Genomic DNA, 17,843 nt, shown 5'->3' on the forward strand with positions numbered 1-17,843 from the left:
TGGATTCAGAGAAGTTATGCAGACTTGTGTAAAGCTGTATATAGTTAGAATGTGATAAAAGAGGTAATGTTCAAATTACTGACGGCTCTCTCAGCTGGACTAACCAAATATACTGAGGTGGCAGCAGACTAACCAAACATACAACAATGACCTGCAGTATGGTGAATGGCTACATTCTTGAAACATCCTGATTAATTGAAATGACTCCTATTATTGCTTAGTCACTTCTTCTTAATTACAACATGAAGATACCATTTTAAATATTTCACCCAGGTTTCTCAGACATTCATCATGATAATACTTTCACTCAAACACCACCACCCTTGGTCTCAGACAGTGGGATAAAGAACATTGGATGGTGGGAGAGAGATAAGTGGCTCTGAGGAGGGAGGGTCTGGTTAGGTATCTTGTGCATATTTATTGCTTCATTCATCTCTTCATTTACACCATGTGAACATGAATGGTGTGGATTTGGTAATGGTCTTTGGGTGTCAGGATAATGCAAGAAATGTCGTTATATTCTACTTTCATACCGGAATTAAACTGTTATCTTACCAAGATGAAAAATGTAAGGTGAGATGATGCTGCCCAGCCTGGCACATGTTGAGCTCACTCCGACACCCATGTTTCTTACTGCAGTTGGATACAGCTCAGCAGTGTAAACATAAACTATTGAGAAGGCACATGATATCCCTAATTTTCCAATCATCACCAGCACTGTGGCAAGTACTGAAAGATCTAGAAAAAATACACAGAACCATAAACTTAGCGGAAGGTGCACTGGTTTACAAGCGTCCATCTGTATAATCCTGTTACACACTCAACACAAAGGTTTATTTTCCAAAAATGTGCTTCTAGCATGGCCCCTCACCAACTAGGAGCACATATTGGGAACTCATTGTGGTGCTCTCCATCCATCAAAATTAATAGATGGAAAAATATGCATCCACCATTTCCTGACATATATTCCTAATGGACGAGATTCTGCACTGTATACTGCAGCTGTGTGAAAGTTGAAAATTGCTGTCAAAATAACGGCAAGGCTATTTTACAGTGCAAATACCACAACAGCATCAGGTCAGGGCAGATACATGATTAAGTACAGAAATGAGAATTTGCTGTTGGACATGTGTCATTCCACTGTTAACTTTGCAAGAATGGTATCTCTCTGTCTGGCTCCAGATTCAAATGCATTGAACATCATCAAGATTTTTCCTTTGTCTTTCTGCCTCTTTATTTATCTCTGTTAATCCAGTTTTTCTTTCCCTTGCTTTATTTCTCTTTCTGCACCTAATTTGGCATTGAATTCATCATTCTTACACTTGCTTGTTCAGACCTTGCACTAGTCATTTCAGAATCCTTCAATCTGATTGGTGAAGGAGATACACAATTGTTCATTAAGGTTCCAGATGCCCTGGAGAGGTTGCTGCATCATTTAAGTCTCCCACTTACAGCAACTTGTACACAAAATATCATGAAGATTAAACGAGCAAGGGCTCGTCCAACTAATGGCAGGCTCTGTAAGCTAACAGGTTACAGCTGCTTATGGGCCAATAATCCATAATATTTTAAAACAGCTAATGAATGTTTTGGAATATCTGAACAGATGTTCTGTGTAAGAACGTAGCCTGTAGCAATAAGTAAGATGTTATAGAAATACCCTTGCAATTACTGAGGCTTGCAAGGCTCCTAGAGTTCAATGGCTTTCAGAAAGGGAAAGCATATATGTCAAAAGTACTTGATATTTACTAGTGCTGATTGTAAGGACATCAACAGCCAACTGTTCAGACCAGTGTAATAAGACTCATGTAAAAGCTGTGAAATAAAAGGGAGTTACAGCTGAGTTGTCACAAAGCAGTGATAAGAAATGGTATAAAGGGAAACAGTCCACAGCTTGATAGGAGTTTCAACAAATCGTTCACAGAAGAAGACAACCGTGGCTGGCGTAGCTCCTGAAACAAAGATAATTCCTGTATGCTGTTGGTAATTTTGCCCCATCGCACAAAATGTAGTGTCTTGCTCTCATACAGCTAAGGTCATGACGCTAATTTGCTGGTACTTGAAGTTGGTAATAAACAAAGGTGATTTTTAAAAATGTTTAGTCATGTCTTAATTCAATGGCAAAACTCATTTTAATTAATATCCCCTGGAGCTGGTTGACAGAGGAGAGGTGTTGGAGGAAGATGATGTGTTGACGTTGTCAAAGGTTTTTTTAAAATGCATTCATGGGATGTGAGCATTGCTGGCTAGGACAGCATTTATTGCCCATCCCTAATTGCCCTTGAGAAAGTGGTGGTGAGTGACCTACTTGAACCTCTGCAGTCCATGTGGGGTAGGTAAACCCACAGTGCTGTGAGGAAGGGAATTCCAGGATTTTGACCCAGTGACAGTGAAGGAACGGCGATATAATTTCAAGTCAGGATCATGTGTGGCTTGGAGGGTAACTTGCACGTGGTGGTCTTCCCATACAACTGGGTGGCACAGTGGCGCAGTGGTTAGCACCGCAGCCTCACAGCTCCTGCGACCCGGGTTCAATTCTGGGTACTGCCTATGTGGAGTTTGCAAGTTCTCCCTGTGTCTGCGTGGGTTTTCGCCGGGTACTCCGGTTTCCTCCCACCACAAAAAGACTTGCAGTTGATAGGTAAATTGGCCATTATAAATTGCCCCCAGTAGAGGGAGGTGGTAGGGAAATATAGGGACAGGTGGGGATGGTGTAGGAATATGGGAATAGTGTAGGATTAACATAAATGGGTGGTTGATGGTCGGCACAGACTCGGTGGGCCGAAGGGCCTGTTTCAGTGCTGTATCTCTAAATAAAAAAAAACTGGGTTTGTGGTTTGGAAGGTGCTGTCTAAGGAGCCTTGCTGCTTGGCTGCAGTGCATCTTGTAGATGGTACACACTGCTGCCACTGTGTGTCGGTGGTGGAGGAAGTGAATGTTTGTGGATAGGGTGCCAATTAAGTGGGCTACTTTGCCCTGGATGGTGTCGAGCTTCTTGAGTGTTGTTGGAGCTGCACCCATGCAGGTAAGTGGAGAGAATTCCATCACACTCCTGCCTTGTAGATGGTGGACAGGCTTTGGGGAGTCAGGAGGTGATTTACTCGCTGCAGGATTCCTAGCCTCTGACCTGCACTTGTAGCAACTGTACTTATAGGGCTCCTCCAATTCAGTTTCTGGTTCATGGTAACCCCCAGGATGTTGATAGTGGGGGTGTCAGCGATCATAATGCCATTGAATGTCAAGGGGAGATGGTTAGATTCTCTTTTGTTCGAGATAGTCATTGCCTGGTACTTGTGTGCGTGAATGTTACTTGCCACTTAACAGCCCAAGCCTGGATATTGTTCAGGTCTTGCTACATTTCTACATGGACTGCTTCAGTATCTGAGGAGTTACAAGTTGTGCTGAACATTGTGCAATCATTAGCGAACATCCCCAGTTCTTACCTTATGATGGAAGGAAGGTCACTGATGAAGCAGCTGAAGATGGTTGGGCCTAGGACACTACCCTGAGGAACTCCTGCAGTGATGTCCTGGAGCTGAGATGATTGACCTCCGACGATCACAACCATCTTCCTTTGTGCTAGGTATGACTCCAACCAGCGGAGAGTTTTCCCCCTGACTCCCATTGATTACAGTTTTGCTAGGGCTTCTTGATGCCAGACTCAGTCAAATTCTGCCTTGATGTCAAGGGCAGTCACTCTCACCTCACCTCTTGAGTTCAGCTCGTTCGTCCATGTTTAACCCAAGGCTGTAATGAGGTCAGGAGCTGAGTGGCCCTGGCAGAACCCAAACTGAGTGTCACTGAGCAGGTTATTGCTCAGCAAATGCCCCTTGATAGCACTGTCAATGACACCTTCCATCACTTTACTGTTGATCAAGAGTAGACTGATGGGGCAGTAATTGGCCAGGCTGGATTTACTGCTTTTTGTGTGCAAGACATACCTGGGCAATTTTCCACATTGCTGGGTAGATGCCAGTGTTGTAGCTGTACTGGAACAGCTTGGCCAGGGGTGCGGCAAGTACTGGAACACAGGTGTTCAGTGCTCTTGCTGGAAAGTTGTTACGGCCCATAGCCTTTGCAATCTCCAGTGCCTTCAGTTGTTTCTTGATATCACGTGAAGTGAATCGAATTGGCTGAAGACTGGCATCTGTGATGCTGAGACCTCAGGAGGAGGCCGAGATGAATCATCCACTCGGCACTTCTGGCTGAAGATTGTTGCAAATGCTTCAGTCTTATCTTTTGCACTGATATGCTGGGCTCCCCCATCATTGAGGATGGCCCCACCACCACTCACGACTAGATGTGGCAGGACTGCAGAGCTTAGATCTGATCTGTTGGTTATGGGATCGCTTCGCTCTGTCTATCGCATGCTGCTTATGCTGTTTGGCATGCAAGTAGTCCAGTATTATAGCTTCACCAGGTTGACAGCTCATTTTGAGGTATGCCTGGTGCTGCTCTTGGCATGTCCTCCTGTACTCTTCATTGAACCAGGGTTGATCCCTTGGCTTGATGGTAATGATAGAGTGGGGGATATGCCGAGCCATGAGGTTATGGATTGTGGTTGAGTACAATTCTGTGCTGCTGATGGCCCACAGCGCCTCATGTATGCCCAGTTTTGAATTGCTAGATCTTTTGGAAATCTATCTCTTTTAGCATGGTGGTAGTGCCACACAACATGTTGGAGGGTATCCTCAATGTGAAGATGGGACTTCGTCCTACGGGACTGTGTGGTGGTCACTCCCACTAATGCTGTCATGGACAGATGTATCTGCGAAAGGAAGATTGGTGAAGACAAGGTCAAATATGTTTTTCCCTCTTGGTTCCCTCACCACTTGTCACAGACCCAGTCTAGCAGCAATGTCCTTTAGGACTCGGCCAGCTCAGTCAGTAATGGTGCTACCGAGCCACTCTTGGTGACGGACATTGAAGTCGCCCACCCAGAGTACATTCTGCACCCTTACCACCCTCAGTGCTTCCTCTAAGTCGTGTTCAACATGGAGGAGTACTGATTCGTCAGCTGAGGGCGGGGGAGGGGGTGGTGTTGGCAGCAGGTGGTAATCAGCACGAGGTTTCCTTGTCCATGTTTGACCTGATGCCATGAGACTTCATGGGGTCCAGAGTCGATGTTGAGGACTCCCAGGGCAACTCCCTCACAACTGCAGACCACTGTGCCTCCACCTCTGCTCAGTGATGGTGAATGGGACATTGTCTTTAAGGATGACTATGTGGGGCTGTTGCTTGACTAGTCTGTGGGACAACTCTCCCAACTTTGGCACAAGCTCCCAGGTATTAGTAAGGAGGACTTTGCAGGGCCAGGTTTGTCGTTGTTGTTTCCAGTGCCATGTGTTCCATCCGGTTTCATTCCTTATTGACTTTGTAGTGATTTAATACAACTGAATGGCTTGCTAGGCCATTTCAAAGGTCATTTAAGAGTCAACCACATTGCTGTGGGTTTGGAGTCACATGTAGGCCAGACCAGGTAAGGAAAGCAGATTTCCTTCCCTAAAGGGAATTAGTGAAGCAGATAGGTTTTTATGACAATCGGCAATGGTTTCATGGCCATCATTAGATGAGTTTTTTTTCCTCTTAAATTCCAGATTTATTAATTGAATTCAAATTCCACCTTCTGCTGTGGTGGGATTCAAACCCATGTCCCCAGAGCTATACCCTAGGTCTCTGGGTTACTAATCCAGTGACAATACCATGACGCCACCACCACCCCTTGCATAGCTGTTGAGCAGGATGAGGAAGGATAATGCATCAGGGTCATAATCACATGAACGTTGGTCGTGACTTTGGTAAAGGCAGTTTTAGGCAGGGTGAAAGCTTTACTGGAGGGATTTAAACACAGCACAGCAGGAGAAATGGGCTTGGAACTGGAAGGCCACAATAAATTCAAAGATTTGGGGGAGGAAAGAGATTGAACATTGGGTGGAAATTTGATTGTGGGTATTTTTGATGTAGAGGATAATGATGGCAATTTTGAAGGGAAGAGGAACAGTGCTTAGTAAGGGGGAATAAAATCAGAAAATGTTGCAGCTACTCAGCAGGTCTGGCAGTATTGATGGAGAGTTAAAATTCAGATTTGTGACCTTTCCTCAATGTACCAGACCTGAAATGTTAACTCTCTCTCTCCACAGGTGCTGTCAGACATGCTGAGTATCTCCAGCATTTTCTGTTTTTATTGTCAATTTTGAGCATCTGCAGTATTTTACTTTTGTCTTACTGAGAAGGATCCACTTACAGTGTCAGCTGACATGGGGACCAAGATTCAAAGCTGGGTAATCAGGTCACTGTGTGTGAATTTATGACAGACAGGGCTTCTCACCAGTATTATACATCTCATGGCAGTGCCTGTGATTATGCATTGGCATTCTGACACTCAATGGAAACCAAAGCACATTGTGTGTGGGACTTTATTCTCCCAAGATAACAAATGCCACGACTACTTATTTATTATGAGTCAACAGCATGGGTTGGGCGGGGGTGGGGAGGGGCTGCGGGGTGGTCAGCTGTAGATTTGCCATTAAGTACATACTGGACAGATTTAATGCACAACATAATGTATTTCATATTCTAAGATTGTTTTTACTGGAATTGTGGCATTTGATTGCAATGAAATTAAAGTAAATTTCAGATGTTCCTGTTAAGGTTCTTGGGTAAGTAGGAATGAAAAGGTGTTTCGTCATTTAAGTTCTTCTGCCAATGCTCATGTTGAGTAAAGTATGAGGTATACAAGAGTAGCCTGTGGTGAGTTACCCACTAATTTTCCTTCTGTCACTGTTCTCCTCTCAGCACCTTATCCTTACAACAGAGCTAAGATCAGTGAAATTGTGATGGGGCTTTATAGTTGGTGGAACAGTGTGCCAAAATGCCAAAATCCATTACACCATATATATATTTTGATTTATCATGAAATGCTTCTTTAAAATGTTTAACAAAGACAAGTTATGATCATTTTAGTTGCACTGTAAAAATTTACTTGAAGGTATGAGCTGGATGAAGAAAAGGACTAATCCACCAAGAAAAAGTGTGCCTGACATGCTGAACCTGCGAGAACACCTCTCAAGAAAAAGCCAAGCTCCTGCATAGGCCGGAACTTCGATGGCAGCAGTGAAGAAACAGTTCAAATAGTCATCACCATGGAGATTGGGCGTGTTCAAGGACAAGCCAAAGTATCCAACTGCCAGAATAAACCTGCAACAAAATGATAAAATCTGCTTTTAAAACAATTTTTTAAACTTTACTCTCCCATCCCTCCTTTTCCATTTTAGTTTTACTCGGATTTCCTTTCTCTCTCACCTGTGTTCCTTGTTCAACCTATCATTTCCCATCAAGGGGACAGACAGCAGATCTGCTCTCCATACTCTGTATTAATGCCAAATATTATAAGATGGACAGGAACATTCCCTGCAGGCAATTAGCCACCTATATTTGCTCACCTCTCCATTGAGAAACAGCAACATCTGTACTGGAATTTGTTTGGGAAATCAAATGCTGTACAGAATATCTGTATGCATGATTCCATTCCATTATGATGGGTCACAATCAAGCACAACAGGGCAGGCCTACAGCATTTGAGTGCCATAGTCAAATGAGATAACAATGCAAGTTACAATTGTCTGCGATGTGGTATTGTTATCAGGAGAAACTTTACAGGGCCAAGTTGTGATGGCTCTTCATAGTTTGTGGAACAGTGTGTCAGAATGCTAAAATCTATTAAGGACTACACCATATGCATATTTCAATTTATTATGAAATGCTGCTTTAAAATGTTTAACAAAGACAGGTCATGATAACTTTAGCTACAATGTAAAAATTTACTTGAAGATATGAGCTGCATGAAGAAAAGAACAACTCCAAGAAAAAGTTTAAAAAAAAATCTGGGTTAAGTTAATTATCCAGTTATTGCAATGTGTTCTCATTTGTCATCATAATTGCCATTAGTTGCAATTTACCAATGAATACAAACAATTCTGACAAATCAGCTATTAATAATATGAACTATTCTAACCAAGCAATCGAACAGTCGGTAAAAAGAGGTTGAGCTTGCTTTGAGCTTCATTGGAACAGTGTTGGAGTCCACTGACAGAGAGATCAAAGTGTGATGGAAAATTAAAGTGGCAAGCGACCAGAAACTCAGGGTCACCCTTGCAGACTGAAGGGAGGGGTTCAGCAAGGTGATCACCCAATCTGTGTTTGGGGTGCTCAATTCATTGTGAGCAGCAAATAAAGTATAGTAAGTTGTAAGAAGTACAAGTGAATCACTATGTGTTCGGGGCTCTGGATAGTGGGGAGGGAGGAGCTGAAGGTGCAGATGTTGCATCTTCTGTGTTTGATTAGGAAGGAGTCGGAGGAAGGGGAATCACATAGTGATTCACTTGTACTTCTTATAACTTACTATACTTTATTTGCGGCTCACAATGAATTGAGAATCCCAAACACAGATTGGGTGATCGCCTTGTTGAACCCCTCTCTTCAAGCGTGACCCGGAGTTTCTGGTCGCTTGCCACTTTAATTTTCCATCACACTCTGATCTTTCTGTCCTTGGACTCCAACACTGTTCCAATGACGCTCAAGACAAGCTCAACCTCTTTTTACCGACTGTTCTACTGTTTGGTTAAATTGCGGACCCTTCATGCCTACAGATTGCTACAGGCAAAGACACCAGGGGAAGAGAGCCTCCTAGAAGTCTGCCTCCAAGAAAACCCTCAGCCAAGTGAGCCAGCCACAAAGTGTACTTTGACTTGCCAAAGACTTCAAGAATACAACCCCAGCCGGAAGACCACGGAATCATCCAACCTCACAGACTGTGCATTAATTTTTATGTATTCTGGACTCTAATCCAAGCACAAATTTATTTCTCACTCTGTAAACTATTTGTGTGTGTGATTCTCATGTGAGTATGTGCGTGAATGTGTAGTTTTTTTTATTGTTTTATTTAGATTAGGTTTAGATTGTTAAGTATAATAAATTCACCTCTTTCTTGTTTAAATTCAAGAAAACCTGTCCAATTGGTTCTTTCATGATCACAACAAAGGTAAAAGATAAAATACTTGCTGAGATGGTAAGCACATCCACTGTTTAAAAAGGAAAAAACTCTGTTGCAGTCAAATAAGAGGAAGGACAAGAGGGGAACCTGTTTCCCCCTCCTCACCTGGCCGTAACAGTAAAGCAAATAGCATTTGGCCTTTATTGCAAAGAGATTGGAGTACAAGAATAAGGAAGTCTTGCTACAATTGTACAGGGCTTTGGTGAGACCACACCTGGAGTAATGTGTACAGTTTTGGCTCCATATCTAAGGAAGGATAGACAGGCCTTGGAGGTGGTACAGCAAAGGTCCACTAGATTAGCTCCTGAGATAAGAGTGTTGTCCTATGATAAAAAATTGTGTAAATTGAGCTTATATTCTTTGGAGTTTAGAAGAATGAGAGGTGATCTCATTGAAACATACATAACTCTGAAAGAGCTTGACAGGGCAGATACTGAGAGGTTGTTTCCCCTGGCTGGGGAATCTAGAACACAGGGACACAGTCTCAGGATAAGGGGCCGATCATTTAGGACTGAGATGAGAAGAAGTTTTTTCACTCAATGTGTTGTGGATCTTTGGAATTCTCTACCCCAGAGAGTTGTGGATGCTCCATCATTAAATATACTTGAGGCTGAGAGAGACAGGCTTTTGGGCTCTCAGGGAATCAAGGGATATTGGGAACAGGCTGGAAAGTGAATTTGAGACAGAAGATCAGCCATGATCATATTGAATGGCAGAGCAGGCTCGAGGGGCCATATGGCCGCTCTGCACCTATTTCTTATGTTATGTACAGGCAGAGGCAAGTCCATGAAGCATTTGAAAACAGGGAGAATAATGTTAAATTGGATACATTGCTGGAACTGGGAGCCATGTACATATGAACATACGAACATATGAATTAGGAGCAGAAGTAAGCCGTTCAGCCCCTCTAGCCTGGTCCGCTATTCATTCAGATCATGGCTGATCTGTTTGTGTCTCGAATTCCACATTCCCACCTACCCCTGATAATCTTTGATACCCTTGCCTAACAAGAATCTATCTACCTCTGCCTTAAAAATATTCAATGACCCCGCCTCCACATTTTCTGAGGCAGAGAGTTCCAAAGTCACACAACCCTCTGATAGAAAAAAATTCTCCTCATCTCTGTCCTAAAAGGGTGACCCCTAATTTTAAAACAGTGCCCCCTAGTTCTGGACTCACACACAAGAGGAAACATCCTTTCCACGTCCACCTTGTCAAGACCATTCAGGATCTTATATACTTCAATCAAGTCTCCCCTCACTCTTCTAAACTCCAGCGAAAACCCACCCAGTCTGTCCAAACTTTCCTCATAAGACAACCTGCTCATTCCAGGTATCAATCTAGTAAACATCCTCTGAACCCCCTCCATTTACATCCTTCCTTAATTAAGGAGACCAAAACTGCACACAGTATTCAAGATGTGGTGTCACCAATGACTTGTATAACTGAAGCATAACATCCTTACTTTTATTTTCAATTCCTCTCGTAATAAAGGATAGCGTTCCATAGCATTTTTTATTACATGCTGTATCTGCATTCTAACTTTTTGTGACTCATGCACTGGAACACCGAGATCCCTCTGCACCTCGGAATTCTGCAGTCATTTTCCGTTTAAATAATACTCTGCTTTTTTATTCATCCTGCCAAAGTGAATAACTTCACATTTTTCCCACATTATACTCCATTTGCCAGATTTTTTCCCACTCACTCAACCTATTTATATCAGTCTGCAAACTCCTTATGTCCTCTTCAAAACATACTTTCCTAACTATCTGTCATCTGCATATTTAGCTACCATGCCATCACTCCCCTCCTCTCAGTCATTGTTATAAATTGTAAAAAGTTGAGGCCCCAGTGTTAGAGAAACTAATCAATTAACACCCAACACCTGTTCATCCTATTATCTTGAATTACCAGGTATTTATCATCGATCAACAGAACTTCAGACCCTAACAACCAGCACAGACCTCTGCGGGACTCCACTTGTCACATCCTGCCAATCTGAAAAGGACCCAGTTATACATACTCTCTGTTTTCTGCCAGCCAGCCAATCTTCTATCCATCCTAATATGTTACCCCCTACACCATGAGCTCCTGTACATCAGCGAGCAAAGGGAAATGGGTGAATAGGACTTGCACAAAACTCAGACAGTTGGCATCTTCTTATCATATTCATTTGTAGGATGTGGGCATCACTGGCAAGGCCAGGATGTATTGTCCATCCTTAATTGTCCGTGAACAGGTGATGGTAAGCTACCTTCATGAATACAACTTGAGTGGCTTGCTAGACCATTTAAGAGTCAGCCACATTGTTGTGGACCTGGAGTCATATATAGGCCAGACCAGGTAATGATGGTAGATTTCATTCCCGAAAGGATTTTAGGGAAACAGATGGGTTTTTACAATAATGCAGTTGTCATATGATCATCATTACTGATACTAACTTTCTATCCTAGATTTTTATTTAATTAATTGAATTTAAATTTCCCAGCTGCCATGATGGGATCTGAGTTCATGCCTCAGGAACCAGGCCTCTGAATTACTTGTTGAGTAACATAAACGCTATGCTACTGTACCCTACCTATCTACAATATAATGTCACTGAATGTTGTTGTTGGGAGTTCAGAAAGGAAGTATACCTTTTAGGCTACCTTCCTGTAAAAGAGATACAATCATATCTGACCTGTAGAAAAAGAGATGGATACTGCAGACCAGTTATGCCGCAAAACTTCTAATGGACTCATTAGATCAATTGCAGGCTCAGATTTATTTGATAAGCAAGTCTGAGGATTTTTCTCAGCCCACATGCCAAATGAAATTCCAGAGAAGTGTGAGGTGATACATTGTGGTAGGAAGAATCAGGAGAGCCAAGAAAATGTTATAATTTAAAGGGGGTGCAAGAACAGAGAGAGCTAGGGTGTTTGTACACAAATCTTTGAAGATTGCAGGAGAGCTTAACAAAGCATTTAATAAAACATGTTGTGTCCTGGGCTTTCTATAGATAAGGTGGACGTCAGTGCCTGTGGCAGGTTAAAACATCAAAAAATGTTGGTGTGTCAGTAAGCCAGTAGGAAACCACTAACTTCACATTTAACTGGAAAACATTCGTGAGTGCAAGTGAAACCCCCACTCAGAGCCAACTGGCTGCACCTTTAAACATGGATTCTGGCTTTAACTGCCAGTGCATGGGTTTCCCAGGATTCCTGGAATTCGCCAGGTTGAACAAGGTGAGAGGACAGTGGGGATTCATGGTGCTGGGCAAAAGACAGACTGGAAAGCCTTTAAATACAGACATAGGACAGCTGCTTCTTTGCAGGTGAAAGGCTTTTGCTCACAGAACTTGTTCTGAGAGTGTAATTTCACTACTTTGGAGGTGATTTCCAATACTTTGGAGGTAATTTCTGCAACCTTTTAGTTTTTTGGCTTTGATTTGCACTTCACAGCATCACAGAATTGTTACAGAACTGAAGGAGGCCATTTGGCCCATTGTGTCATCACTGGCTCTCTGAATGAGCAATTCATCTAGTGCCATTCCCTCTGCTCCCACCCCCACGCTCCGCCTTCACCCAGTAACCCTGCACATTTTCTTTTTCAGATAACCATCCAATTCTCTTTTGAATGCCTCGATTCAACCTGCCTCCGCCACAATCGCAGGCAGTGCATTCCAGACCATAACCACTCGCTGCATGAAAATGTTTTTCCTCATGTCATTTTTGCTTCCTTTGCCAATTACTTTAAATTTGTGCCTTCTCGTTCTCAAACATTTCATAAATGGGAACAGTTTCTCCCTATTTACTCTGTCCAGAGCCCTCATGATGTTGAATATTTCTATCAAGTCTCTTCTCAGACTTCTCTTCTCTAAGGAAAACAGTCCCAACTTCTCCAGTCTATCTTTATAACTAAAGCAACGCACCAAGGTTCCTTAGACAGCACCTTCCAAACTCATAACCTCTACCACCTAGAAGGATAAGGGCAGCTAATGCAAGGGAACACCACCACCTGCAAGTTCCCCTCCAAGCCACACACCATCTTGATCTGGAATTGTATCACCGTTCCTTCACTGTCGCTGGGTCAAAATCCTGGAACTCCTTTCCTAACAGCACTGTGTGTGTACCTACCCCACATTGTCGCAATACTGGTTTTTTTTTCTCTCTGGGAAATATGTGGTGTGTCTTTAAGACAGCAACAGATCAGTACTGACTTAAGATCCAGCAAGCCTCTGGAGACAGAGAAAGTGCATTTTGGTTGCCGTTAGATACAACCATATGGAGAAGGAAACAACCAGCTTCAAAGAATGCATCCTGGTTACCCGGCAACAGCCATTCAGAAACCCAGAACCAGGTATACAATGTTGCAATTATCTTTTGAAATGGATTTTTAGTTGAGACAGTCTGTTCTAACAGAGGACACAGACAGCCAGCTATGTGTTAGCACCTGAAAGAAGAGCTCTCAGACCATTTCAACTGAAGGAAGAGAATTTAGTCTGTTTATTTATTATCTCTCAAAATTCTAAAAAAGTCAAGCTAAAGCAGCGATCTCTGATAATTTAAACTGAAGGAAGGGAAGTTAGACTGTGATAATATTTTATCCCTCAAAAATTCTAAAGCCAAATTGATTCATTTAAAAAGTGTTTGCAAGTCGTTAATTGCTGAAACTCATCGCTGGAAAAGAAAAGCATCACTTACTGCTGGAATTAGACTACGGACTGTTCTACTGTTGAAGAACCATTTTTTCCCATCGGACAGCTGTGAGGACTTCAAGCAACATTGGACTGTAAATTTGCAAGGACTCTAATTTTGTTTTCTATTTTAAATGTTGTTTATGTCCTAGTAGTGCTTAAGAATTTAGTTTTTCTAATTAAACAGTTAATTTGTTGATTTAAAGACACCTGGTTTGGTTAGCCTCATTCGTGGGTTAATAGATGGTACAATTTGGCTGGGTCTTTCTTTAATTTGGAAAGTTTAAAATTATATGTTTGGCGATCTGTGGAGGGATGGGATTGAATTAACAGTGTATTTCTCCCACCACAATCAGAATCGTATATTTTGATTGGGGGCTTTGACTGGAGCGGTCAGTTATAACATATTAATTGGGGGCTCGTTTGAGACTTGAATCATATATTAATTGGGATTCTGGATTTGAATCATATTTAATTCAGTGGCTCGCTTCTGGGATCAGAATCAGTATAATTTGGTGGGCTCGCATTTGGAATCATATTAATTGCTCTCAAGTCTGGGATCATATCAATTGGAAACTCGATTGTTGGGATCTAAATTTAACACCAATTACAAAGAAATTAAAAGAACCAGGTCTCTTCTGCAATACAGTCTATACCATTGATATGGCATTAGTGGTTGTAGCAGAGTTTTTGGGAAAGAAGAATGTTTCCCTGAGTGACTTGATTACTTTAACTATCTACAAATTTAAATAATTGGCAGTAAAATTGGGGTTGGAATTGAAATTTGGTGCCAAAACAGCAGAGATAATTGACAATAGCCAAACATCTGGAATTAGTAGAAGATGATGATGATAATGATGCAGATGAAGGGTAATACGAGGAACAAGAAAGGGAATGCGAGGGACAAGAAGGTAGTAGGTGCAACAGTGATGCAGTGAAATTGGCCAGGATTCAGTTAGAAATGAAAAAAAAAACTGGAGTTTCAACAGGAAGAAGAATTAAGAAAACTTGAACTTGAAAAAGAAAGTAAAAGAGGAGAGTGAATTTAAGTTAAAAAGGATGGAACTAAGACAAAAGGGTAGTCTTGAATCCAGGGACAATTCAGGTCAGGAAGAATCTGAGTTTAGATCAGGACCCAGTGAGAGGTTGTTTAAATTTATACAGCTCTTCCTAAGTTCAAGGCATTTTTCATATCTTTTGAAAAAATAGCCAAACAGATGAGATGGCCGAAAGAAAGCTGGACATTGCTTATTCAGGGCACGCTGGCAGGTAGAGCTCATGAAGCTTATGCCATGCTTTCTGAAGAGGTTTCTGCAGATTATGAGATGGCAAAAAAGGCTATTTTCGCTGTATGAGTTAGTCCCTGAAGTTAACCATCAGAAGTTTAGGAATTTATGGAGATTGGCTGGGCAGACATATTTAGAATTTGAGAGGGTGAAGCAAATGACTTTTGACTGTTGCATAAGGGCATTAAAGATAGAAAGCACATATGGGAACCTTCGAGAAAAGATTCTCTTAGAAGAGTTTAAAAACCCCATTCCTTCAGTCGTGAGAACTCATAAAGATAACCTGAACATTTTGAAAGCTAGACAAGCAGCAGAAATTGCTGATAATTTTGAGCTTGTGAATAAGCCAACCTATTTTGTACATCACCCCCATAAATCTGAGAAGGACAGAAAGTGGGAGAGTGAAAGGAACGCAAGTAGCTGGGGACAAGGAGGAACTGCTGGAAATGCCCCAGGATCACCTCCTAAGGTCAGAAAGGAAGGTGGTGAGGGGAGAAGTGAGGTTCGCAAGCCAAAGTGTTATCATTGCAACAAAACAGGTTATCTTCGTTCAGAGTGCTGGAAATTGTGAGGGAAACCCATAAGACTTGTTGGGGTACGTAAAGTTAGTGCAGAGGAAAAGACTCTGACTGAGAGTATAGCAGACCAAGCTATAGCTTTAGCGACCGATGTGAATGTGAAACCAGATAGTAAAACTAAAAGGAGTGTCGAGGTTAAGAATAAAATACCTGAGAATTATAATGAATTTTTTGTCAAAGGGGAGAGTAACTCCGTATCCTGTAAGTGAGGCAGCAAAACCAATCATTATACTCAGAGACACAGGAGCAATCTAAACACTCTTGCTGGGGCAAGATATTAAGTTTCCACCAGAGAGCTCCTTGAATGCTAAAGTTTTAGCTAATGGAATTGGCGGGGTGTATATACCCATACCTTTGTATAAAGTACGCCTAGAGAGTGACTTAATATCTGGGATAGTAACTGTGTAGGTGTTGTCCACAGTTTACCAGTAAAGGGAATTGATCTACTCCTAGGAAATGATTTGGCTGGATCAAAAGTATCAGTTTCCCTGAGAGTTACAGAGGAATCAAGTGAAATTAAGGAAATGGAGAAATTACAGGAAGAAGTTCTGGGAATATTTCCTGCATATTTCCCACCCGAGCAATGGCTAAACAGGATCCATTGTCAGAGGTGAAAGGGGCACCACAAATAGATAGCCAGGCATCTGAAACCTTATTTGGGGATTTAGATAATCCAAATGAGATGTTTAACAAATCGTATATCGTTGCAGCACAGCAAGCTGATCCAGAGATATACCGAAAAGCACAGACTGCTCTGTTAGAAGCTAAGGCAAAAGGAATTCTGGAAGGCTATTATATGGCAAACGGGGTTTTGAGGAGGAAATGGAGATCTCGTTATAGACCTGCCGACGAAGACTGGACAGTTGTTGAACAGATAGTGGTAGCACCTAAATATTGACCAGGATTATTAAAGTTAGCACACGACATTCCTTTTTCAGGACATCGGGGAATTCAGAAGACCAAATCACACATAAGCAAACATTATTACTGGCCAGGTCTTACAAAGGATATGAGACAATTTTGTAGGGCATGCCATACCTGTCAAATGGTGGGAAAACCACAATCTACCATAAAACCAGGGGATAAAGTATTAGTGTTGTTACCATCACAAAGATGACCATTAAAAGCACGGTTCAGCGACCCATATAGAGTGATCAAAAGAGTGGGTAAGGTAGATTACTTGATTGACACCCCTGATCACCGGAAGAAGAACCAGTTGTGTCACATTAATATGCTCAAACAATATTACCGCAGGGAGGAGGAGAAGCCAGTGCAGGTATGTCAGGTAATCGGGACTGTTGGGAAGGAAAAGGATAGTGAGGGTGAGGCAGAAGCAGGCCCAGGAATTTCTCAGATTGAACCTCCAACTATCAGATCAGTAAATACAGAATGGCTAGGAAAGTTAAATAATAGGCTTTTACACTTAGGGGCAAAGCAGCGTGAAGTCCTAACCAGGGTTTTCACAACATTTCAAAATGTTTGTAGGGTTAAGCGGGATGTACAACCTTAGCCATGCATGATATGGGTATAGGAGGAGCCATTCCTTTAAAACAACATCCTTGTCGCTTAGGTCCAGACAGACAGGCCCAAGCGGAAGCAGAGGTCCAATGCATGCTGAAGGGCAGCTTAGTTGAACCTAGTCAGGACAGCTGGAATTCGCAGATGGTCTTGCTGTCTAAACCTGGTGGGTCGACTCAAACTTGCACAGACTCTAGAAAAGTCACTAAGATAAAGAAGGCAGACTCCAACCCAAATTCTCATTTAAAGGTCTGTAAAGATAGAGTAGGCAACACAATGTGTCTTAAAGAGACTGATCTGTTGGAAGGATACTGTCAAATTCCTTTGACACCCCAGGGTATGAAAAAATCAGCTTCTTTTACACTGGACAGGGTTTTCTAGTGTCAAGTGATGCCACACAGGTTAAGGGGTACTCGAGAAACTTCTCAGAGAATAGTAAACCCAGTAGTGGTCAGTGCTCCTAGCTGTGCAGTTCACCTGGCTGAGGTGATGGACAATAGGGACAATAGGAAGGAAAACACAAAACAATTGAAAGATTATGCTTGGAAATTTAAGAATGGGTTAATTGGGACAACCTTTTGAAAATTTAAAGCCAAAATGCTCTGGTGGAACTTGTTGCTGAAGTCTTAACATTCTTAGCAAAGTGTATGCCTGTAAATGCGAAAAAGAATTGTGGTCGTGTTTTTTCAATTTGCTTTATTTTGACCCATTGCCATGGAATGCATTTCAGG

The 17,843-nt window shown here is 42.1% G+C and overlaps 1 protein-coding gene across 1 annotated transcript in view; it reads right to left on the reverse strand.

Annotated features, from left to right (window-relative positions):
• Positions 1-17,843, reverse strand: part of LOC137375640 (organic cation/carnitine transporter 2-like) — a 126,456-nt gene that overhangs the window by 14,320 nt on the left and 94,293 nt on the right. The window contains exons 7-8 of the mRNA XM_068043021.1: positions 6,983-7,197; positions 556-738 (exon numbers count right to left, since the gene is read on the reverse strand). Coding sequence (XP_067899122.1) covers positions 556-738; positions 6,983-7,197 — 398 coding nt within the window. The remainder of the gene's footprint in view (positions 1-555; positions 739-6,982; positions 7,198-17,843) is intronic.

This window comes from Heterodontus francisci, chromosome 12, assembly GCF_036365525.1.
Source record: "Heterodontus francisci isolate sHetFra1 chromosome 12, sHetFra1.hap1, whole genome shotgun sequence".
NCBI lineage: Eukaryota > Metazoa > Chordata > Chondrichthyes > Heterodontiformes > Heterodontidae > Heterodontus > Heterodontus francisci.